The following is a 23,697-nucleotide window of genomic DNA, read 5'->3' on the forward strand; positions in this document are numbered from 1 at the left end:
CCTACAGAATCCTGGGATTTATAGTTTTTGTGAGGGCTTGTAAAGTGGTACAAAGACACGTGGAGCAGCGTAGAGAAAGCTGCTACTCTTCCGAGCCATTTTGCCTTTCTTTTTTGTGCGGTAACAACCTTAGACCATGTAAAACTACAAATCCCAGGATTCCATAGGCTGGAGACATAAAGCACATAAAGTGATGTCAAATTGCATTATTTCTACAGTGCCATTGCACCCAGCGACTGAGAGAGAGAATGAGTATTTTAGTTTGCTATCTATCTTGGAGATCTGACATGTGAACAATGGAACTGGGCTATCTACTGTGCTGAAGTCCAAGGATAGTCCTTTAACAGAAACTGAAACCAGATTAGTGCTAGGCCATGGGAGCTACTCATCCTTCCAGGAATTGAAGTGATTGTAACAATACTTCTAAGATTAAAAAGTGTGTGTGTGTGCATGTTGTGTGCCTTCAAGTCGTTTCTGACCTATGGTGACCCTAAGGCCAATCTACCATGGGATTTTCTTGGCAAGATTTGTTCTGAGGAGGTTTGCCATTGCCTTCCTCTGAGGCTGAGAGCATATGACTTGCCCAAAGTCACCCAGTGGGTTTCATGGCCGATAGAGAATCAAACCCTGGTCTCCAGAATCGTAGGCCAACACTCAAACCGCTACTCCACACTCTACCCACAGTTAAAGAGAAGAGCCTACAGAAGAAAGCCTGTTTCCTTCCACCCTGTATCTCCTTTCTCAGTTTATTCTGCATATGAAATTAACATTCAGGGACCACTCAATTCTCCATTAATTTTTCCAAGCTCCAGATCAGAAGAAAAGGTACACATAGTTCTGTAATCTGTTTCCAACAAACTAAGTCACAGAATCACAGAATATTAGTGCTGGAACCAAAAGGGCTATACAGTCCAATCCACACCATGCAAGAATACACAAATAAAGCTCACCTGATGTCAATTCAGCTTTAGTTTACCAGGCTCCAAAGGAGAGTCCACTGTCAAATACAGTAGTTCTTACAGCAAAGAAGTTCCTCCTAATGTTGTTTAGGTGGAATACCTTCTCAAGAGCATGATATTAAGGTAATTGTTTGTTTCCAACATCTGGTCCATAAAGATAGACTACTAAGGTATTACATTTAGCTTCCATTGCTTTCATCTATACATCTCCCTTCCTTAAGTCTGTCCTAAGTCTTCCAGTTTAAGGTCACCATTCTGCTCAAAGGTCACAAACATCCAAGCGTGTTTGAAGGACAAGAGCAGAAGATGTGAAGATCACAAAAGACCTTACCTTGTGTAGGAGCAGGAGGCTGGTGGTCCTACGAAGTCACAGCAGAAAGACGACTGTACACAGACGACTGTGGAAGGGACAGCAAACCGTGAGCAAGAAACAAAAGCAAGCAAGCAGCAAAAATGGAGGAAGACAGCTCTAGAAGACAAAGGCAGGGATGTGGTTTGAACACCTCCGCCAATTGCTTTCACGTGGTCTCGGGGCCCTGTCATTGATGCTGAAAGAAAGACAGCAATCGAGAAACCTAATGTAGGGCAGAAAGATATACACACACATTTGGTAATCCAACATAAGGCATTTTGCCTATCCTTTTGGAGTTTTAGTCTTAGGCTAGGTAAGGTTTCTTAAATTGCATAAGCCAGGCATTTAAATAAACCAAGAGATTTAAAACACATCTTTTTTTGCTTGACTCTGCAACCTATCCAGGGATGGAGAACTGCAGGCCATTTCCAACTTCCAATAGGGTCCAAACTTTAAGAAAGTATTAATAGGCTTAGGACTTCACCACATGAGAAAAGAAAGGTGAAATGGATTGTGAGAGTAGTGGCATTCTCCATGCTGCTCCTTATGCCATCATTGCACTTCTGTTCTCTATGGTTGTCAAGGCGTGCCTTTTACCAAATAGGAATCCATTCCAAACACCAAGAGGTACCAAGCACTGTGTACCTGTTTAATCCTCACTGAACAGTTTGGAGGCTTCCTCCAAGGGATTTCCCCTCTTCTGAAAATTTCCTGAGTTACTCTGCACATCCATGCAATCCCCTCAAATATGTCAGTATCTCCCTCTTGTGGGTGGATGCTGCCATTTTAGCTAGATAAAGATGTATGCAGAGAAGACATTTGCTACTAGCATAGCCTGGTTGCAGTGCCAGCGTATTTTTACCTTGCTAATTTGAATTTAAGAGTATCCTATGGTTCCAGTGTGTGCTCATGAAAAGATTATTGGTTTTGAAATAGAATCAAGTCAGCAAATTGCTATTTCTCTGCGATTCAAGGTTGAGGTGCTGAATTGCTGAATTTCCACCCACCGGGCAGTTGGGGAAAAGCACAGCAAGCCTGCCAGCAAGAGAAGCCACCAATATCAAGCTTCATTGGCAGATTTCGCAAATACTTCAACCTGCTGAATGTTTCAAGAGCCAGGAACTAAAAGAACTAAGAAGTCCACAACGTTCTTTTTCTAGTTTATAGAATAATTTCACTTTAAGGAACAAACCGGGTGGGTACTTTGAAAACACACTGCAATTCTCGTGGCCTAGTGAAGTTTGCATACATCCAAGCTTGCTATACAAGATGGCATCCATGCAGATTCCTAAAAACAGTCCCTGTTCCCTTTTCTGCCACTTTGGAAGGTCTGGTTGGTGGGGACATCAGAATGGGGTCTCCTCACTGCTGTAAAAGTTGCCACCCCATCTAATTTGTTGCTTGTTGTGTTTGATTTTGCAGGCAGATCCTCACATATGGTAAGAATGCTGACACTTCTGTTATATGAGTAGCTATTTTAGACATATAGAGATATATTCAACTAGATAGAGAGGGTTAGTATAGATACACAATACTTTTGTGGCTACCTTCCAACACTTGTCCACCCCTGCTATGCCTCTAAAAGCAACCTCTGGCTATGTCAGTGTCTACTACTGCTGTAAACAAAGGCAGCTGAATTCAGACAGATCAAAAGTCCCCACTTGAGATGCGCTGAGGGGCTGGGACTTACCATCAAGGTTTATTCTTAAATAGCCCAAATGAACAATCCACAACAGTTGCGTTATTCCCCTTTGGCAGCATATGTACCAGGAGTTCTTAAGTCCAAAGTTCTTTCAGTTATGACTGTAAACTCCTGGGCCTCCATTTGTTTCATTCCAAAGCCTGCTATAGTCCTATGCACTGTGTGTAAATCTGCCATGTGTTTCTCCTTTATGTTCGCTTATCTAATTATGTATTGTTGTGTGTCTCCAAGTCGTTTCCGACTTATGGCGACCCTAAAGCAAACCTTTCATGGGGTTTTCTTGGCAAGTTTCCTTCAGAGGGTGAAGACAGTGTCACCCAGTGAGTTTCCACAGCTGAGCCAGGATTTGAATCTTGGTCTCCCAGTGTCCTAGTTCAATATTCAAACCAATACACTACACTGGCTCCCACAATTTATGCAGCCACAATTAGGGAGGGGTTGGATTACTCCTCTGGGCCATCCAAGAATGAACCTTCACAGTAAGTACCAGCACCTCATTCTCTGGAGGAGTAAACCAAAGTTAGGATATAGCCAAGCTCATCACTACTTGGCAAGTACAGCTTCCTTGTAAAATTACACAAATGACTTGGTGCAGGAGGAAAAGAATAGCCTGGAGGGCCAAAATGAAGGCATCATACCATTCTGCATTTTTGCTTTTTTGCACTGAGCAAAAAAAATTGGGGTTTTAGCTTGACGTTTCCTCCAGAAGCAAATATGCCAATTTGAAATGGCCCTAAGTTGCAGTCATTTGAGGATTTGATTAGAATTTTGGGAAACCAGAGTTTAAATCCCCGCTCAGTTTTAGAAACCTATCAGGTGACCTTGGGCAAAGTTAAACCCTCTCAGCCTCAGAAGAAGGCAACAGCAAATCTCTTCTTGCCAGGAAAATGCTATGATAAGCGCATTCATCGTGACAGAGTTGACACAAAGGAATATAACAAAAATGAAAACACATAAAATAGGTTAGCATCTTCCTTACTGCAACTGACAACCAAACAGTCCCCAGCAAAGAAGCCAGACTCGTACCTGTGGAAGTGCATGCAGAAGCTGGGTCACACACGCAGAAAAAGACACAATATCCTTTTCTAGTATCAAGGTGCTTGAATTTAATTGCCATTATGACAGCTTAATGCAAATGACAGGGGCAACAGCTCAACACACACTGCTAAAATTACTGTCCTTCAAGATAGATAAAGATAGATAGAACAAATAACTTCAAACATCACTTCCCACAGCTGCCTTCTTTGACCAGGCCAGAACTACTTCCCAAGAGTAAGTGCAGGGAGGTAGGGTTAAGATCAAGGCTGCTTTGTCCAACCACTCAACATCACCCCCAATTAGAACCATTTTCTTTCACAGATCTGCTGTAAATTAACATTAAAATAAAATAAACATGTGCATTGCTGATTTATCCACCTGACCTCACATCCATAGTTTCAGCAATTCAGTGGGACTTCCAAGCAAGCACTCCCCAAGTCAGTAGAGAAGACTTCTAGGAGTGTTGCCTTGGCTTTAATCACTCCACAGTTCATCACACTCTCTTGGATTCCCCACTGATCTCCTAAACAAAAGCCTTTGTCTAATCCCTGCTCTGATCCAGTCCCTGAAGTAAGACAAGTCAGAGAAGTCTGCAAGCCACAAGGATCGCTCAGCCAATGGCGGTTTTGATTTTTAATTCATCCACAGAAAGGGTCCCCCAGTTGGGTCCAAGCTCTTCATTCATCTTTGTTGTGAGGAAGCTTTTCTTTCTTTGGGGATGGATTCCGCTGCTGGTCCTTTACTGGAGAACGGAGGCACTTGCCCCATCACCAACAGCCTGCCCTGATTTAGCATCTATGGCAGCATGCTCCTTTCTCACCAGTTCTTCCAGCTCTTTCTGTGGAGGAAAAAAGGAAACAAAGCTAGAAATATAACCAAGAGATGGATGAAAAAGTAACCTGTGCATGGATAGCAACCCGCTCATTCTACAATACAAGGTGGAAGCAAAGAGGAACTCAGTTAATTTCTCACTAGGTGTTTGGGATGCACCCCAATGAACCCATACCAAGACACATACCTTCCATCCCAACATCTCTGCCAAAGCAAAGCAGCCTTCATCGCAATCTCCGATCCACGCAACATCCCTGAGAGAGGAGAAGACAGGAGGGTATAAGGTTCTCCCCATAAGAAATGAGTCAGTGAACTGTATTTTCCATTGGTTTCCAAGTATACCAAGCAATTCACATACATCTCAGTGAACAGGACAAAAACATCTTAATGTAAGGCATTTTATTATTCCCATACAGCAGATGGGGTGAGTGAGAAAACACTGAGGACAGCTTCTCTAGTACCAGCCAATGAACTCAGCATCTGTCACTGGCCTCCACTACAACTTACACCAATAAAGCATCAGGACTACGGCACATCTATCACTGGGATGAACTCCATTGTACAAAGCTCCAGATTCCTTTTGCCTAGAAACCTTGACACTATCTATTTACCACTTTTGGCAGCACAACATCCAGCACTCCAGCCCCAGAATCCAACTGAGGCATCTTTGGTTTATATTCCCACCATCTGCTACAGCCCATCTTGAGTCTTTGTTATTACTTGCCGGTATGCCTTTTCTGAATCAAAGTCCATCCCACATCCGAAGCCCATCAGGGACATGACAGGGTCACTCTGCAATGAGACAGAAAGCAATACCATGATAATGGCTGTTACTCTTGGGGGAATGCTTTTTTAGGTATTAACTTTCATTGTAGTATACAACTTGCTGTATCATCTTCAGATGGAAGTTTTTATTAATACTTTATCCCAATCCTGTCCCTACATGATTTGCACAAGTGGCTTGGAGTTGTGAGCATGCTTCTCATACAGCCACAACATATCTCCCTTCACCAACAATCGGCTGTGAAAATAATCTTCCCAGAATTTTGGCTTGCTAAGTATTCTGTAATTTCTCAACTAAGTTATAGGAGCTGCAGAGTATGAAAATCAAACCTGCTCAACCTTGCTTATGCATCCCATCCTTCCTATTAAAGATATGGCAGAGGATGGGGGTAGGACAACGTCCTCCCTACTCTCACTAAAGCATCCAAGGTTATATACTCGTATCACTGAGAACCAATTCAACGTCCAACAGAGGAAGTATGAACCAAACCTCGCCTCACCTCTCCAGTCTTTTCCTTATTGATAAGCAGCCGTGGTGTATTTGTGGGTACTCTGGAAGAGGAACGGGGGAAAGATGTAAACAGGATGCCTTGAATAGTAAAGATCGCCCCTTGGTCTTACAGTTGGCCCACCACATTCACAGATTCTGCATCCACAGATTCAATCATTCATGACATGAAAATATTAAATAAAAATCCAAACAACAAACCTTGATTTCACCATTTTATATAAAGAAAACTATTTTACTCCATCGTTGTATATAGCAGGACTTAGCATATAGCATCCATGGATCTTGGTATCCACAGTGGTCCTACCAAACTGCAATGGATACCAAAAGCCCTCTATCATGTTCACAGTGAAAAAATTCACCTACCTGGTGACAAGTGAGGCAAAGGGCTGGACCTGAAGAGAGGTGCCCATGATAATAAGCAAGTCCACATTGCAGAAATCCTAAAAATAGTTAGGAAGGAGAGATGAGATAGAGGGTTGTTGCCAAAGACTATGCACACAACAAAAATACTATCATGGGGTCTCCAAGCTTAATCACCTCCCCCATTCCCTATCTTTCTCAAATCATGCCATGTGGCAATCTGCCTTCTTTTCATACATCAGTTTTACAAAGCTATCAGTAATGCTGACCTAGACAAGTCACACTGTCCTAACATGGCTATGTTCATTATTGTTCATGGGAAAGCTTGAAGTTCAAAGCCCAGGAAGCCATAAGCAATTATAGCTAGTCAGCAGAGAGGAAAACCACAGATAGCTGAAATGCATGTAACGCATTAAATGGTGCCATCCTACATGGGAAGTGATTTCCAACCACAAAACTGCAGTACAGTAAAATAAGCTAAAATACACTTCATAGTGTATAAAAAAATATACAAATATACAAAGTTTACTTTCAAATCATGCCAGTTCAATGTTTACTGTATGTGTGAAAAAAATTCTTGTTGATCTAGAGGCCATGGACCTTTGTGGACATGTATACATGCGGCTACTAGAACCCTGGCCTAAAGTACTTACTGAATCCATCAGTGAGAAGAAACGGGAGGGCAAATTTTCCCCAAAGAACACGATATCTGAATAAAGGGCAGGGAAAGAGACTTTATCGTTGGTCAGGGCTGCATGTGTGCTAGGTTTCTGTGGACTAGGTTACAAAAATATCCTGCCTTCTATGAAAAGAAATAAAGGAACATGTTTCTAACCCTTATGACTATGAAGATCGGCTTATACAATGAAAATCATCTGAAGTCTCTGAAGCAAGACTTGCTGCTAGATATGATTTCCAGAAGACTTCAGACAGGTCTTCACAAAAGAAGAATCAATTATGCAAAATAAGAGTATTGGCCGCTGAACTCAATTGTTAGCACAACGGCCAATTCCAAATCCTATCTGCCAAAATAGAAATCAAAAAGCATTTTGCCAAAAGGTGCTACCAGTAGAGTGACTGCTGTTATAAAAGGAACTTTTCAAAGGGGATGCTCACCTGGCTTCACTATACTCTCACATTTTTCACATTTGGGGATGAGAGAGGAGAAGATCTTTTCTGAAAGAAAACAGAAAAGTGATCTACAGTATAATGATACAAAATGTAAATGAATGCAGACAATTGCCAGCGTGCACATTCTTTTGTCCTATCTGCTCCCCCCCTCCCTGCACACCTTCAGCTCTTATTCCCATTCCACAAAGAGCTACTCTTTCAGGAAGCCATTCACACAATACCCATGTTGTTGATACTAAGCAGTCACAAATGTTTCCTCTCTACCTTGAAATATCAAGGAAATGCTCAAGAGAGACTACAGGATGCTTCTGAAGAAAGTTCTGTTTGTTCTAAATACCTCTTTGATCCTCCATAGAAGACACCTGACAACTCCCTCCCAACCTCCACCCAACTCATTCCATAGCATCACCTTTCATCCACTCCAAGCTGTACATCTTCTTGCAGGCAGAGCTGATGCAGTGGGAGGTAAAGAAGGTGCCATGAGCTTCTACCAAGTCTTCAGTATCCAGACCAGCTACCCGTTCCAATGTATCAATGTTCTGGGACATAAATAAATTGTCTAAAATAAATGGGTGGGAACAATAACCTAAGCCTGTCAGGCATTAAAAGTGAATAGAGGCAACAAAAATTTAGGACTATTTGAAGAGATGCTCTTCCTACTCCATAGGCTAAATCTTCACCTCTCTCTAACAACACAAAACAATGGGAATCATACTCCTACCAGCAGAACTGTTAATTTTGAGGGAGGTGGTGTCAGCATTGGGTCAATCAGTTCCATATATACACTTTATACTCCTCCATCTCTCTCTGACAACCAGTGGCCCACTGACATATTGCCAAGGGCTTCAATTCCAACAAAGCATTAGAACTGAACTTGGAAGAAAACTTCCAAGATTGCTTTTCAGCCAATTTCTGGCTGAAATTCAAGATGCAGCCTGCTGTTGGAGTGGAAACTGCTTCCTACATACCAGAAGTTATAGCATGTTTCAGCCAGCCATCAAAGGGTGTTTCATCAGGAATGCATTCAACTCTTTCCTCCTGCTACTCGATTCTCCTTGCCTTATTCTTACTACAACCAGTACTTGGGTAACCATCGGGATTTTGTCCACTAGGTGACGAAAATCTTTTATCCCTAGAAGAAATATCACTAAGAGGGATTACAGTCTTCTGACTTTTTGCCCTCTATTTCTTGCTGCTCCCAGGCACTTTTGCCCACAGTGCTTTCAAGCAACACAAAAAGGATAGGCAATACTGCACTCATTACCTCTTTTCCTGGTGTTTTTAAGTTCTGTATTGAACCAGGTTTTCTTTATGATAACCAGGATCTGAACCAGATGATAACCAGAATCATGTGCTTAAGTTCGGAACCCCTTGATGAACTGCTACAGACCTGAATTTCATTCCCTCATTTATGAAAATGCTTTGCTCCCAAATCACTTTTCTAACTGCAGTACTTTCTAATATTTTTTAACCCCAACCCCACTTCAGGTTCTCTATTGATAAATCCTTCAGGACTAACACTTTAGTTACATCATCCTGAACCCACTAACTGGACTTTTCTTTTCTTGTGTTTATCAAAGCTAGCCACCTACACAGACTCTAGGAAATGCCACCAAGATCAGAGGTTTCTCTCCAATTGTTGCAGATTTAAAAACACACACACACATTTGGGCAAGACAACTGTAAGAGAAGGTTAACTGCTCTCTTTCTTTTCCAAGGAGAAGGGTACGTTCACTCACCTGTGTGTAGCAACGTAGCAGCAGTCCTTTCTCCTTTAGGAGACGCATGAAGTAGTGACAAACTGTGGGCTGAAACAGAGTAAAACTTGGATTAAATCTGTACTTCTCAGAAGTAAAGGAAGTAGGCAGACATTGACATGAGCTCTTCCTAGATCCTTCTGGTTCTGCAGTTTCTCCTTGCTATTGCTGCCTACCTGCCCTCTTCAAGCACACAAGGAGTGGGAACTACTCTTCTAGTTGCTCAAATTGGGTCCAGAGGTAATGGGTGAGTGGCAGGAACAATGTACAAAAAAGGGGGCCCTGAAGAGAAGGTGCCAAGCCTAGAGACCTCCCAAAATCCAGAGCAAACACTACTGAGAAGGCAACAAACTTGGTTGGTTTTACACAGCTAAAAAGGTTTGGGGGGGGGATTCTGAAAGAACATTATACAGCCCAGTATTCCAGACCTCTCCCATCCACAGGAAGATCCTCTTGGATCCAAGTGCCACATTCATTCAACTATCCAAGACAGAAGGAAAAACTCTGCATGCTTTTCAAACCAGAACTGCAAATATTTTTACATAGTCCAGGCACACTACTACTTTTGCTGTTATATGCCATAAAGGAGGTATGAAATCTACTTTTTTATTCTTTAATCCCATCAAATCAGACTCCAAATAACCTCCAACTATTTTAAAACACCCAACTACTTGAAAATTACTATTGGAAACAACCACTTTCTCAATCATTGTAACAGACTATGATTAGTGCAAAAAAGAAAATCACAAGGTAGAAGTCACAGTAGTGGCTCAAATCCGGGGAGAGATCTTTAGAATCCTCACCATTAAAGCCCTTCCAAGACATTTAATTTCTAGTCCCCTACCTCAGCAGTGCTCTAAGTGAGAAACAACAGGCTTACCTTAAACTGTCCTGGATACAGCTCTCGGGCCAATGCAAAAAATGGCTCTGGGTGTTGCTAAATCAAGACAGAGAAACAGAACTAGTAGCACAAAGAAAAAAACCTCAAGAATGAATTTACTGTAGCTGATGTCAGATGCAGGCAGGGGACTCAGTTTAGTACCTTGAAGTAGCCGATCTCAAAGATGGCTTCAGGGTATGGCAGGTTGTACTGCTGCAGGTTGGCATAGAGCCCTGTACCTGGGGAGCGGAAATCTGGGATCCCAGCAGCTGGAAGGGACAAAGGGATTTCATCAATAAATTCAGACAGTGAAAAAGAACCACAGAGAATTCAGAAGTCCCACTCCGTAGTTTTCATAGCAGTTGTCACTCAAAAGCACACTCTGCCCAGCTGTTCACTTTCTATGAAAATAAACCAGAGACAGACAGATAATAAATCATAGAGAGTGCAGTACAGCCACTGTTACACTCACCAGTCGAGATTCCTGCTCCAACCATACATATTACTTTCTTGCCTGAGAAAGAAAGGAAGGCACATGTTAAATGCATCCATTCATGCTTGACAATACTTCGTCCATATTTCCCACCATGTTCTTAGTTAGCTAAACTGTGTTTTAGGGTAGATACCAAAAGGAAGAGAGCCTTTAGTTAAAACATCCAAAGGAAGGGACTCAGAAAAGAAAATAATGGATCTAAGAATACAAGATTCACATTCCTTGCTAACCCAAGAACTTATGCCTTGGAAACCTTACTTTCTGTCAAACTGAACTCCTCATCTTTAAAATGGGAGAAATGAATGCTCCAATGCAAGATAACCAAATGTAAGAGTGGATCCCGATAACAGTATTCATTCAAGATTAGCGAGACAAAAGTTGTGTTTCTCCTCTTCACACTCATATCTCAATTCTCAACCATAAGCCATTTCTTCCACTCCTCTTCATCAACAGAAACAAGTACAGTGGGCCCTTGTCAGGACTTCCCATGGATACCAAAATCCGTAGATGCCCAAGTCCCATTAAATACAATGATGTCCCTTATATAAAATGGCAAAATCAAGGTTCGCTTTTTAAATTATATATGGGTTTCAAGCTATGGATGCTTGAATGCATGGATAAAGAACACACGGATATGGCGGGCAGACTGTAATTCTAAACTCATTCATCCATGTAAAAACTAAACCCATTATTCTGGCCACATAAAAAGGAGCTTGATACACAAATCTGACAGAAAAAAATAGGACATAGTTGGGTGACACAACATCTTAGAGAATCTCAAAAACATTGGTTTTTCAGTCATAAGCAGCACGTGCTCAACTCAATTGCCTGCAGAGGGAGTAAATAAATAGATGATGGAGCAAAGCTTATCATGTCATCTGAATGGGGGCACTTTCTCTTTTCTGGTTTGTTTGTTTTCCAACAGACTAGGGAATAAATCTATGGTTTGTTTTTATGTTTTGGGGGGAAGAGAAACAAACCAGGGAGATGAAGCTATTCACATCCAGAAGACACAATAAGCAGAGGGAAAAAATCTCTGTGCAAGCAAGAATTAAGCAACCTGGGCCAGCATGCAGCTCAACATGATAAATAAGGGTTCCTGTAGTTCTCTGCCCCATCTTGTTGTCTAAACCTGATTATGAGTTACTCTTGATTGATGGTAGCCCTATGAAACAAGTAGATTTAACTATACTTCTCATCCATACCCAGAAGAATAAAAACCACTGCATATACATAGGAGCATTAGCTGAGATACTGGTCTGCTTGTTTCAGCTTATCCTTGGTACCACTTTATCTCAGCACTGTATGGTTGCTTGAGAAGCTGAGGCCCCAAGGAACTAAAGAAGCAGAGTATGAAAACAGTTGCTCCTGTCCACATCCCAACCCAGATTCAGAGGGAGAACTTGCTTACATTTATCAGTCAGCATGAATCTGCTCACACCCTCCAATGTCAGCTCATCCAGCACCTTTTCGGGCTTCTCGCTGCCCAAGTTTAATGTCCGGGACAACAGATTTCGCAAGAAGTCCACTGAAAAAGAAGAAGAAATCTTTAAAGCTAGCCACAATGGCTCTCAGAAACTGAGCTCATGCCTGAAGGAAGTTCCTGTGTTGTTCAAAAGCTCACTATCCAATCCTACTAGCAGTTCAATAAAATGCCAGTTCTGAAGCGTAACATATCCTGCAGCCAAACAAGACAGCCTCACATAACAATAGACTATAGGAAAAGCAAAGAATAGCCTCATTGGTTGTGTTACCCATTTTGGAGAAACTCTGGATCTGAACAGTAAGGCAGAGAGAACTCTGATGTTTCATATTTTAACAATACAACAAATGAATGAATGAATGAAATTAACAATACCACAAGAAGAATATGGATTGTTAACCTGGAGACAAACATTCCAGATACCTAGAAATATGATGTTCCTAGATACTGAACCAATTCAGAACACCGTCCCAGGAAACGAAGGGTCAAGCAAGGCCCAAATATATAATCCCTGCCACTATACTGGCTGTTCTGCAAAAGAGAAGCTAAAGCCTGTGGTTTAGATATCACAAGTCTTATTTACTCTAGCCACAGATTCTTTAGGCAACACACACTTGGATAAGGTAATGGTAGCAGGTTGTCATAATCGAGTAGTAGATATATTTGGCCCCGATTTGTACATAAGGGTTCCTTTTGTATCACTAAATTAAAATGTGCATCAACGCCCCAAAAGGGCCACCTACTTTCAGTCAGACTGGAAGCTCCACCTTCGTCATCAGAATCTGAATCCTGAAATGAAAACAGGGACAGGAGAAAGAGCAGAGATTAGGGACTGAAGCTCCAAATTGTCAATTCTGAGTTGTCCACAGGGAAACATTGGGGGATACGTTGATCAGCATCGAATATTAGGGAAGAGTGAGAAGCAGATGCCCATAGGGAAACATTGGGGAATACTTGCCCATAGGGAAACATAGGGGAATACTTGCCCATAGGGAAACATAGGGGAATACTTGCCCATAGGGAAACACTGGGGAATACTTGCCCATAGGGAAACCATACTTGCCCATAGGGATACACTGGGGAATACATAGATCAACACCGAATATTAGGGAAGAGTGAGAAGCAGATGCCCATAGGGAAACATAGGGGAATACTTGCCCATAGGGAAACATAGGGGAATACTTGCCCATAGGGAAACATAGGGGAATACTTGTCCATAGGGAAACACTGGGGAATACTTGCCCATAGGGAAATATAGGGGAATACTTGCCCATAGGGAAACATAGGGGAATACTTGCCCATAGGGAAACACTGGGGAATACTTGCCCATAGGGAAATATAGGGGAATACTTGCCCATAGGGAAACATAGGGGAATACTTGCCCATAGGGAAACACTGGGGAATACTTGCCCATAGGGAAACATAGGGGAATACTTGCCCATAGGGAAACATAGGGGAATACTTGCCCATAGGGAAACACTGGGGAATACTTGCCCATAGGGAAATATAGGGGAATACTTGCCCATAGGGAAACCATACTTGCCCATAGGGATACACTGGGGAATACATAGATCAACACCGAATATTAGGGAAGAGTGAGAAGCAGATGCCCATAGGGAAACATAGGGGAATACTTGTCAATAGGGATTAGTAGGTTAATATGCATGTGCCACCCATGTTTCCCTATGGGCAAGTGTCCCCCAATGTATCTCTATGGGCAAGCAATCCCCAATGATCCCCTATGGGCCAATATTGCCCAATGATCCCCTATGGGCCAATACTGTTTCCCGTTGGGCGAGTGCTGTCATCTGTTTGATTTCTACAGCGTAGGTAGAGAGAAATGATGCAGAATGGACCCCTCGGCCTGGTTTCGAACTCAGGCCCCGGTTCTTCTTCTTCTCCTCACCCAGGAGCCTGGGCCCGAGTCCCTCTCTGCGGCGGCGTCTGAGGAGGCGGCGGCAGCGGCGGCGGCGGCGGCGTTTCCCGGGTCTGTGACCGAAGAAAACATAACAAAGCGGCGGTTGCCTCAGCGGGAGAGAGGAGGCCTAGTAGGCCTCAGTAGGCCTTTCGCCGCCTTCCCCGTCGGACTACGCCCCAAACCCCTCCCGGCCCTTAGCTACCTTCCCGTTTGTCCATGGAAGATCCCCCGCCGCCGCGGACTCCGGCACCAGAAGGGAAGCAACCGGGGTTAGAGCAGAGCTTGTCGCTCTCAGAGGAAAACTACAACCCCCAGAAAGCATTGCGGCAGAGGCAGGGTAGTCTCCACCAATGAGAACGCAGCGTCCCAGCATGCACTGCGGTATTTATCACCACAAGAAACAAAATCGCTGAGCTTTACCACGAGGTCGATGTCGACCAATCACAGTTCTGCAAAGGGAGGACACGCTCTCCCGGCATGCCTTGCGTGGCTGGCTATAATTAAAGGGATTGAAACTGTTACGCTGTGGGCTATTTATGTTTATTCATTTGTAATTATTTAAACGTTAAATATAATACATTTAACTTTTAAATAAGTAGATAAACATTCAATATTTATTAAACGATTAGTAGTAAACAAGTGTCTCGAGAGGCGAAGGCGGACAAAATGGCGTCCGGAGAACGAGAGTTTTAAACGGCGCAGTACCCGGATGTTGACGCGAATGGGACTACAACTCCCAGGGTTCCAAGCGAGGCGGAAAGACTACCGCTCCCGGCATGCCTCTGTGAATGCGACACAGTCAGAGGCTTGTTTTGGGGAATTCCCCGGGCTGCTCCAAAATGGCGCCTGCGTCTGGAAGAGGCGCTTGAGGAGCGGGCTCTGCGCTCTTGGAGGGCTCCCGATGGCCCTGAGGCCGCCGAGGCCGCTCTGGTAGTCGACTGCCCTCAGCATGGCCTCCTCGGCCGGGCAGAGCGCCCAGAGCGGGCCCAGCAAGGAGCCCAAGCGAGGGGAAGCCGGCGACGACTGGTGTGACAGCGGCCTGGGCTCCCTGAGCGAAGGCCAGCTGGGGCAGCTCCAGGAGGAGGCAGCGGCAGCAGGCCTCTTGGGGGCCCCGGGCCGCGTGGAGATGAGGCCTGGCGGGGAGCCTAAGAAAGCCCTCCCCGAGGAAGAGGAAGAGGAAGAGGAGCTGGAGCGCCTGGACTCGGCCCTCGGGGACTCCTTGGCGGGCGACGAGGGCCTGGGCGACATCGTGGAAGCGGTGCAGGCCGTGCGCCTGGAGAAGAGCGAGGCCTCGGTGGCGGTGGCCCCTGAGGCCTGGCTCCACCACGTCCTGGGCTTCGTCACCGAAGACGGAGACACGTACGTGCGCACGGTGCCTCCCCACGCTCCCATCGCAGCGGAGGGTCTCTCTCCAAAAGGAGCCGCGGCTTCTATTGGCCAAGATGGAGAGTCTAATACTAGAGGTTTTTGGGAGGGGGGGGGGGTTTGGGGCTACGTGGCCCTGTTCTGGAAGGGTTCATTGCTGACGTTTCGCCAGCATCTGTGGCTGCCATCTTCTCCTCTGAAGGTGCCAAAAGCCACAGATGCCAGCAAAACGTCAGGAATGAACTCTTCCAGAACATGGCCACATAAGCCCCAAAACCCCACCAAAAGATCTATGGGTGCCGGCCATAAAAAAAGCCCTCCACTTGACAGAGTGTAATACGTGGCCCACTTGGCTTGGCTCCTCCACGTCCTGGGCTTCGTCAACAAAGACGGAGACACATGCGTACGCACACTGCCACCCTGCGCTCTGTTAAAGGCAGAGGAGACGGACTCCATGGCACAGGCCTTTCTTGTGCCCCGTGAATATGGAAAAACTGCAGATAACAACAAAAACACCATGTTTTTACCTGTGAGGACACCTCTCTAGGAATCTCTAGGTCCTCCAGGGCAACTCTATGGTCAACGCCCAGCAGACACTGACCATAGAACTGCACTGGAGGAGCTACAAAGGCCTAGTAGAGTGTTCCCTTTAGGAATCTCTAGGTCCTCCAGGGCAACTCTGTGGTCAACGTCCAACAGACCCTGGCCATAGAACTGTGCTGAAGGAGCTACAAAGGCCTAGTAAGAGCATTCTCTCTACAAATAATCTCTTTCAGTGCAACTTTGAGTTAAAGCTGGCCATAGCGTTCCACCGGAGGACTTAGATATTCAAATTATCAGTCATGTTTTCATGCCTCCGAGTTTTGCCTTCTTAACAGTATCTGTTCTCTACTGCTGCCTCCAGGGCTCTCCACTTGGCGGTCATCCACGAACACGAGGCCTTTCTGGATTCCATCCTCCAATACACTCAAGGGACGGATTACCTGGACATTCAGAACGACCTTGGACAGGTTGGGTTGAGAAACACTTTGCTTTTCATTGCATGAATCTTGCGTCTCCTTCCTTCAAAACCACACAGCCAAAACTACAGTTTGCTTGTTACTAATTAGAAATCATATATTCAGTTTTCAATTAAAATCTTTAGGTGGGAAAAAACCAAGGTTAAAACATTTCAGTAAGAATAATGGCAAAGGGAGGTAAATCACATTCTTTTCAAAATGACTGCAGCAAAGAACAGGTAAAAATAATAAGATGCCAGCAAAAATAGCAATTAGAGCAGCAGGTACAATTAAAGTAATTGTTTGTCTTAATATGTGGCCTAGAAAGGGACTGAGCTGACCTCTTTAAGAAGCATTCTCAGTTACAGAGGCCCTCTTTCTAGTTGTAGCTTCATCTTTGACAAGAGATGTAATGGGAGAAGAGTATCTAGAAAAGGCCCTATTATTTGGTTTATAGGGGAGCATCCCATACTCTGAGCCTAAGCTGTATAGGACCAATATGTTTGTGTGGTACCTCAAAACATACAGGATGCCAGTTCTGCATCTCATTTCCCTTTAATGTGCTAAATTAAAGGTTGCTCCCAGCCTTTGGAGCTCCCTCCCTAGAGAGGCCAGGAAGGCTCTGCTCTTTTCTCCTTCTGGCGGTAGATCAAAACATTTTTGTGCCGACAGGCTTTTACTAACAGCTTTTAATGCTCCGCAGTTCTGCCTTTAAAGCTTGTGCGTAATCTTTTATTGAATTTTAATATTTTTAATGTTTAACGTTTTAACTTTATAAACTGTTTAAATGTTATTAACTATTATGTGTATACTTTTATTAATGCTTTTGCAAAGTTTTGGATTTGTATTTTTAAAAATACGTTGTCAGCTGCCTTGAGTCCCATTATTTGGGGGAAAAGTGGGGCATAAATGAAAACAATAGTAGATCCAGAGTTGTGCAGGAATTGTCAGCCTGTTACAGGCTGTCAGAATAAAGCTGCTTCGGGTCTCTTTGGAGGTATGCTATTTAAATGATGCATGGGTCCTAAGAGTCCAGAGGTCGCACCAAAGCCACACTCCATTCCTAAGCACTGGAGTGCAGCTTTGGTGCAGCTTCCGGACTCTTAGAATGCATGCATCATTTAAAAAGCATACCTCCAAAGAGACCCGAAGCAGCTTTATTTTGGCAGTCTGTAACAGGCCATCGAGACAGACACCTCTCCTGTTCTCTTGTATCTTTGGCTGCCTGACGCACAGAGAAAAGACACACATTGCTAAAGTTTGCTTAGAGAGGAACCATAGCTTAGTAGCTGAGCACCTGCTTTGCATACAGAAGTCTTAGTACCAGTCCTTGACGTTTGTAGTTAAAAAGAACTGAGTCACATTTGATGTGAAACAGTCCCTGGAGGGCTTTCCCAGTCAGGATTGACAGTCCTGGGCTTTAAGTCAATCCTTTATTCAGACTCTTAAGTGCAAGCCCATCAGCTAGTGGTAAAGTTAGTTCTTGGCCTTCAGTGGGTCCTAGTTCAACATGTGGCATCTCCAGTTAAAAGGATGAGATAGCAGGTGGTGTGAGGAGACACTTGCTTCCTTGAGAAAACATGAAGAACTGCTGCCAGTCAGAGTATTGGACTAAATGAAGAAATAGTTTGGCAGTTTAAGGGCCTGTACCGACAAGACAAAATAAAGCTGCCTCGGGTCACTTCGGAGGTATGCTGTTTAAATGATGCATGCGTCCTAAGAGGCCAGAGGCTGTGCCAAAGTTGTGGTCCAGTCCTTAGGATTGGAGCATGGCTTTGGTGTAGCTTCCAGCCTCTATGGCCCATAAGCTTTCTGTGTTCTTTGTTCCTGTCACTCAGCTCCCTGCTACACAAAGCCTTCTCTGCTTCAGTTGTATGCTGGATTCTTTTTAGACGCATAGGTGGCCTTTGAAAAACCACTACCATCAGGCTAAAGATTTCACTCATGTCTCTGTTCCCAGACGGCGCTCCACATTGCAGTCATTCTGGGGGCATCTGATTTCGTTGGCAAGCTAGTCTCAGCAGGAGCCGGTCTATCTGTGCAAGAGAAAGGAGGACACACAGCACTACACTTGGCATGCCGGGAAGGACAGCGGGGTTGTGCACAGAAACTGCTGGCACCAGCCATGGGACAAAGGCCTTGTGAAGGGAACAGTTCCCGGGCCCAGCTGGACTGCACCAACTATGATGGTATCTTTCCTGGGACCCTCCCCTTCAGGAATAATTTGCACTGTTCCCTTGGATGTAACATGGAATTAGTTGGGCTACGCAAGAGGAAGTTTAATCAAGTTTGTAGTCCTCATGGTTATGGGGGGGAATGGGTAAGGAGAAGACAATCGGCACAAGTTTTCTAAGGCCAGTTGTAACTCACAGTTAGACACATTGAATTAGTGGAAAGTTCATTAGTCAACACCCATGTAAGTTTTAATGATTCTCTGTGTTTCCTATAGTTAGGACTAACCTTACATTTAAGCCTAAATGTTTAAGGTCTAGACAGCCAGTGGAGAATTGGGGATGGCATAGATGGGCTTTTGCTGCCTCTAGTGAAGGTTTTCTGAGCTTTACATATGTCTGTATTACATTATTCTGTCCTCCCTTTCTGTATCTTTCTTTTAAATCTGCCTTTGTTCCTGTTGCTCTGTCCTTTATCAGTAATTTCTTTTAACTCAAGAAAGAAAACTCTGAATGTTGCAATCGAAATGATATAAATTATCAACACAAAACACATTTGTGCTCTAGAAGTTATCTATGTGGGATTTCAACATGCAGGGTGCGCATGTATAAGAACAGCAACAAAAAGGTGGGTTGTTTCTTCAGTCAGGAATCTGGGTTCAGTTTCAACAGATTTGCCTGCTTTCTCTTTCTGTAGGCTTCACACCCCTGCATCTTGCAGTTTTGCGAAAAGACGTGGACATGGTCAATCTACTGATCTCTGGGGGATCAGATCTCAACAAACCGGTTAGTTTCGGTGATGTTACCAATAAAATAGATACGTATAACTATCCAGTGCAAAGCTGTACTTGTAATGCGCATATGTTTGTCATGCCTAGGAGCTTATCAGGATGTTCTTTGTTTTCCTCGCCTTCTTTTCTCTTGCTGGCAGGAGCTGAGTTGTGGCCGGAGCCCCCTTCACCTGGCTGTGGAGTCACAGAGCCCCGAAGTGGTAGAGTACCTGTTACGTGCTGGAGCTAACCCTGAAGCCCGCATGTATGTTGGCTACACCCCCATGTACAGTGCCATCCATCGGCCCAATGAAAAAATCCCACAGCTGTTGCGAGCCTTTGGCTCAGAAGAGCCTGACTGGGACTCAGAGGAGAGCCTGGATAGCAACAGTGAGGTGAGTTTTATCTCCAGAGGAGACACCTGTGTTTGGAAAATTTGTTCCTGAGGGTAGTGTGTGTGTTCACCTCAAAAGTGCTGGTCATGACATATAAAGCCCTATACAGCTTAGGTCCAGACTGTCTGAAAAACCATATCTCCCCATACACCTGCTAGAGCCCTAAGAACTTCAGGGGAAGAATTTATCTCTGTTCTGCCACCATCATATGCTCACTTGGTGAGGACACGGGAGAGAGCCTTTTCAATGGCTGCTCCAACCCTCTGGAGCTCACTTCCACAAGAGGCTAAGTTGGCCCTCTACCTGTCCTTTTACAGGCAAGCAAAGACATTTTTGTTCAAGCAGCTTTTAACATATAATTATTATTTATTTACTAGGGAGGCTTTTATACAGGGCGCATGTTTTATTTATTGTAAAATAGTGGATATAATATGTTGTGCAATTTCAGCTGATAAGTTTCTCTCTTTCTCCCCACTAGCCTGTGGAAGTAAAACTGACAATATTTTTTGGTTTCCCAGGAAGAGTATGACGACATTGTCATCAACTGTGGACGTTAGAAAGACCAGTTCAGGGGGAGACCGCTTTGTCCCCTGGGACCCCGATCCATTAAACATGCCTCCCACCATGGCAGCTGGCTGTGATTTCTGTAGCAACTGCATCTTCACTGTGAGCTAGATCTGTTTTATTTATAAGGGCAAGGCTGCGGATGTCTAGCAGATCCCTGTGCCCCATTCCGACGTAACCTCAGTGGTTGCTTTGTTTTTCTGTCTGGTTTCCCAAGTCCTCACGATTTATGTCTGTTTTGATGTTTGATATCCAGCACTGAAGAGCATGCTTTGGGAGGTGGGGTATACCTGTTTCAGCTGCCTTTCCATCTCAGAAATGAACATCTCTTGTTTTTCTCCGGATCCCTCCACTTCCATTTCTGCCTACTGAATCTTGCCTCAGTCTTAAATGTGGTCTTAGTGAACACTGGAGCTGGGACAGTCATCCACATCTAGGCATCCACAGTGCAGAAATAATCTAGTTTGACACCACTTAATGCTTCTGGAATTCTGGAAGTAATTCGTTGTGGCACCAGAGCAAAGTTCTGGTGCCACAACAAACTACAGTTCCCAGAATTCCATAGCATTGAACCATGGCAGTAAAAGTGGCGTCAAACTGGGTTATTTCTGCAGTGTGGATGCAGCCCTAGTCCCAAGGTGTGAATTGTTCTGGACTTACAGGATTTATTCCTAATGTGGGAACCTGTTACCAGGTTTTTGTCAAAAGTTTTATTAACATCATATTTACTCGTGAGTGCTTGAAACCACATTGTGGATAATTCAGGGTCAGTATACATGCACACTCTGTCATGCTTCCTTTTTCTATTTCTTGGAGTTTGCTTTTAAAACCCTCCTCTCTGATAAAGTTAGTTTCTTGCCTTTTTAAGATAAGCAGGATTTGGATTGGGAACTGATAGGCGCTAAAAGCAGGGGACTGGGAATGGCAGCTGGAGGGGAGATCCATATCATTGTCAGTGGGTGGAACAAGAACTAACTTGTGGAATGACTCCAACCCGGGATCTGTGACATGCTGTGACTCTGATTATGTGAAGACTGCTTTTTCATTGTGTCACTAACCAGCTGGTAACCCTCCTCTAAGGTTAGGGATCATCACCTTCCTTTGTCTCCCCCCCCCTCCTTTTCCTAGAAGTAAAACCACTATCAAGAGCAGTTCTTTCCAAGAAGAGCTAGTGAGAGCCCAAAGCTGATTCTAGCTATGTAGATGCTTTTCTAGCTTTCTACCTCCTCCTGGCTATATGGTTTCTCCCTATCCCTTGCTTTCCCTGTGTATGTTCTCCTTTTAGATTCATGCCACTGTATCCTTTCTTTTGTATATGTCAAGAATGGGGAGCATGTAGCCCTCCAGATGTTCTTGGGATACAGCTGCAAGCATTGCTAAGCAGTGGCTGTGATGACTAAGCCTCATGGGAGTTGGAGTCCTGCAGGACCACAGTCTCCCCATCCCTAGTATACTTAATATCTACCAGAGCCAGATGAGCTACCTTTAGGGGGGCTGGGAGGAAGAATGGTGAGAACATCATTAAAATATAGGTATTTTTGGCTCCCCTGAGACAGGGAGAGTTCTAGAGGGCACCAGACAAGAGGACTGCCATATTGGAACTGTGAAAAGGTCAGAGTGATGCACAGCCTGTAGTTTCTGCTGCCTATGGGAAACACCTGGGATGTATAGTGGTGTTTTTTTGTGTGCGGGAGGGTGGGTTTTCCAGGCTATGTGGCCCTGTTTTGCCACATAGCCTGAAAAACCCACAAAAAACTAAGGATGCCAACCGTGAAAGCCTTCGACTTAACTTTGAACATCTCCCGGGATGTGCTTCTGCTTCTTTCCCCATATAAAAAAGGTGGGAATAATGCATAAAGTTTATGTGGTATGGCTTGTATTGTTTTCAGTAATGGAAGATGGTAAAATATTGGACACTGCAGCCCTAGCAGAGTGTCTTTCTCATGACTGCTAACCAGAAAGTCTGCCTCCCCCCCCCCCTTAGTCTGGGAAGATTAGTCTTTGGGAAAGTTAACGTTTTTAGATTGCAGTTCCCAGCGTCCCCTAGGCAGTGTGATCATTGCAGTCCGAAAAAAGGGTAACTTTCCACAGTAATAGCTGCTCTGAGGCCAGGCTGAGACATTTGAATGCATTTCTTGGGAAACTTCTCAGTCCCAGCTGCCCTCAACTAGGAAGAGACAATACCTTCCGTGAGAAACCTCCAGCCTTTATTTTGTAGGCTTCTTGAATAAATGCAAGTCAGCAGCTCCACTTCTTCTTTCGGGTGCAGAGGGGGTGGGGGTGGGGGGCTCTGTGCTTCAGTTTTGCCAGAGTGTGCGTGTTCACTAGCACAGCTGCCACTCCAAACCCTCTCTACCCTGTAAACAAAGCTGTGTCACCATTAGTGACATACATAGCATTTTCACACTGCTCAGGCCATCAGATGGGGCCTGGTGAACTCTACAACCCCAGAGGCAGCAAGAAGGAAGACTCAGCTGAGAGGGAAAAGGAAGGGAATGGGATGGGCATTGGAGTCTGAACACATCCAGAGGTCAATATATCAGGGCCAACAGCAAACCCACCATTTAGGTAGGCCATGGATTGTTTCAGGAAGTTGGAGTTTAGACTGGAGTAGGAGGCAGGACAGAGGTCTTATAGCATAGCCTTTGCATGCTGGTTGTGGATGAGGGTCTGAACAAAGATGGAAGGCACCATGTTGAAAGAGGCTGTTCTAGAGTAGATGCTGGAGGACTGTAGCAGCCATTGGTGAGCAATGTTGGGAGCTGTAGCCCTTTAGCCTAACCAGGGCTGTGGTTTTGTCCCGCGCAGAGTTGTTTTGGAGTTGGTGACATGACCACATGAATGAGGGGCTGTGTGGATTCTGCCAGCATTTGATAAACTGACTTTTGAAGCTGTACAACGCACTGGGCTTTTTGGATTGGTGAGGCATTTTCTCATCCAATGTATACACAGCCTCTGCCTGTTCAGCAAAGAGAAAACTGTCACACATTGTATACAAAACTTCAAATTCCTCCGCCCCATCTTAAGGAATTTGTTCCTCTATTCCCCGTGGCTTGATGTTTTGAAGCTACAGTGTGGTTTTCCTGTGACTTTGTTGTTTTATTCCATGTCTGTAACTCAGTTCTGTCTCTGCCTCTTTGTGTTTATTGTATTATGTAGGTCCCTCCAAACAGATCTGATTAAAAGCTGTGGATTTCTGTGTGCCTTTCTGTGTGAGTGTCATGGCTTTTTTTAAA

At 44.3% G+C, this 23,697-nt stretch overlaps 1 protein-coding gene and 1 pseudogene across 2 annotated transcripts; one reads left to right on the forward strand and one right to left on the reverse strand.

Annotated features, from left to right (window-relative positions):
* Positions 1-4,094: 4,094 nt before the first annotated feature.
* Positions 4,095-14,515, reverse strand: LOC149304576 (NAD-dependent protein deacetylase sirtuin-2-like; annotated as a pseudogene). The gene is made up of 16 exons (XR_016271912.1): positions 14,401-14,515; positions 14,187-14,269; positions 13,024-13,069; positions 12,209-12,325; positions 10,777-10,818; positions 10,467-10,573; positions 10,305-10,361; positions 9,407-9,475; positions 8,077-8,206; positions 7,653-7,712; positions 7,190-7,245; positions 6,540-6,616; positions 6,166-6,217; positions 5,607-5,674; positions 5,070-5,136; positions 4,095-4,889 (listed from the first exon to the last, which is right to left on the reverse strand). The product of XR_016271912.1 is annotated as an NAD-dependent protein deacetylase sirtuin-2-like (transcript).
* A 245-nt stretch (positions 14,516-14,760) lies between these two features.
* NFKBIB (NFKB inhibitor beta) lies at positions 14,761-23,665 on the forward strand. The gene is made up of 6 exons (XM_089479457.1): positions 14,761-15,557; positions 16,468-16,573; positions 18,522-18,750; positions 19,430-19,518; positions 19,664-19,897; positions 20,416-23,665. The coding sequence occupies exons 1-6, from the start codon at positions 15,148-15,150 to the stop codon at positions 20,452-20,454; spliced, it is 1,107 nt and encodes a 368-aa protein (XP_089335583.1). The 5' UTR covers positions 14,761-15,147; the 3' UTR covers positions 20,455-23,665.
* Positions 23,666-23,697: the final 32 nt, after the last annotated feature.

This window comes from Sceloporus occidentalis, unplaced genomic scaffold, assembly GCF_023333645.1.
Source record: "Sceloporus occidentalis isolate IW3139 unplaced genomic scaffold, rSceOcc1.0.p SCAF_13, whole genome shotgun sequence".
Lineage (NCBI taxonomy): Eukaryota > Metazoa > Chordata > Lepidosauria > Squamata > Phrynosomatidae > Sceloporus > Sceloporus occidentalis.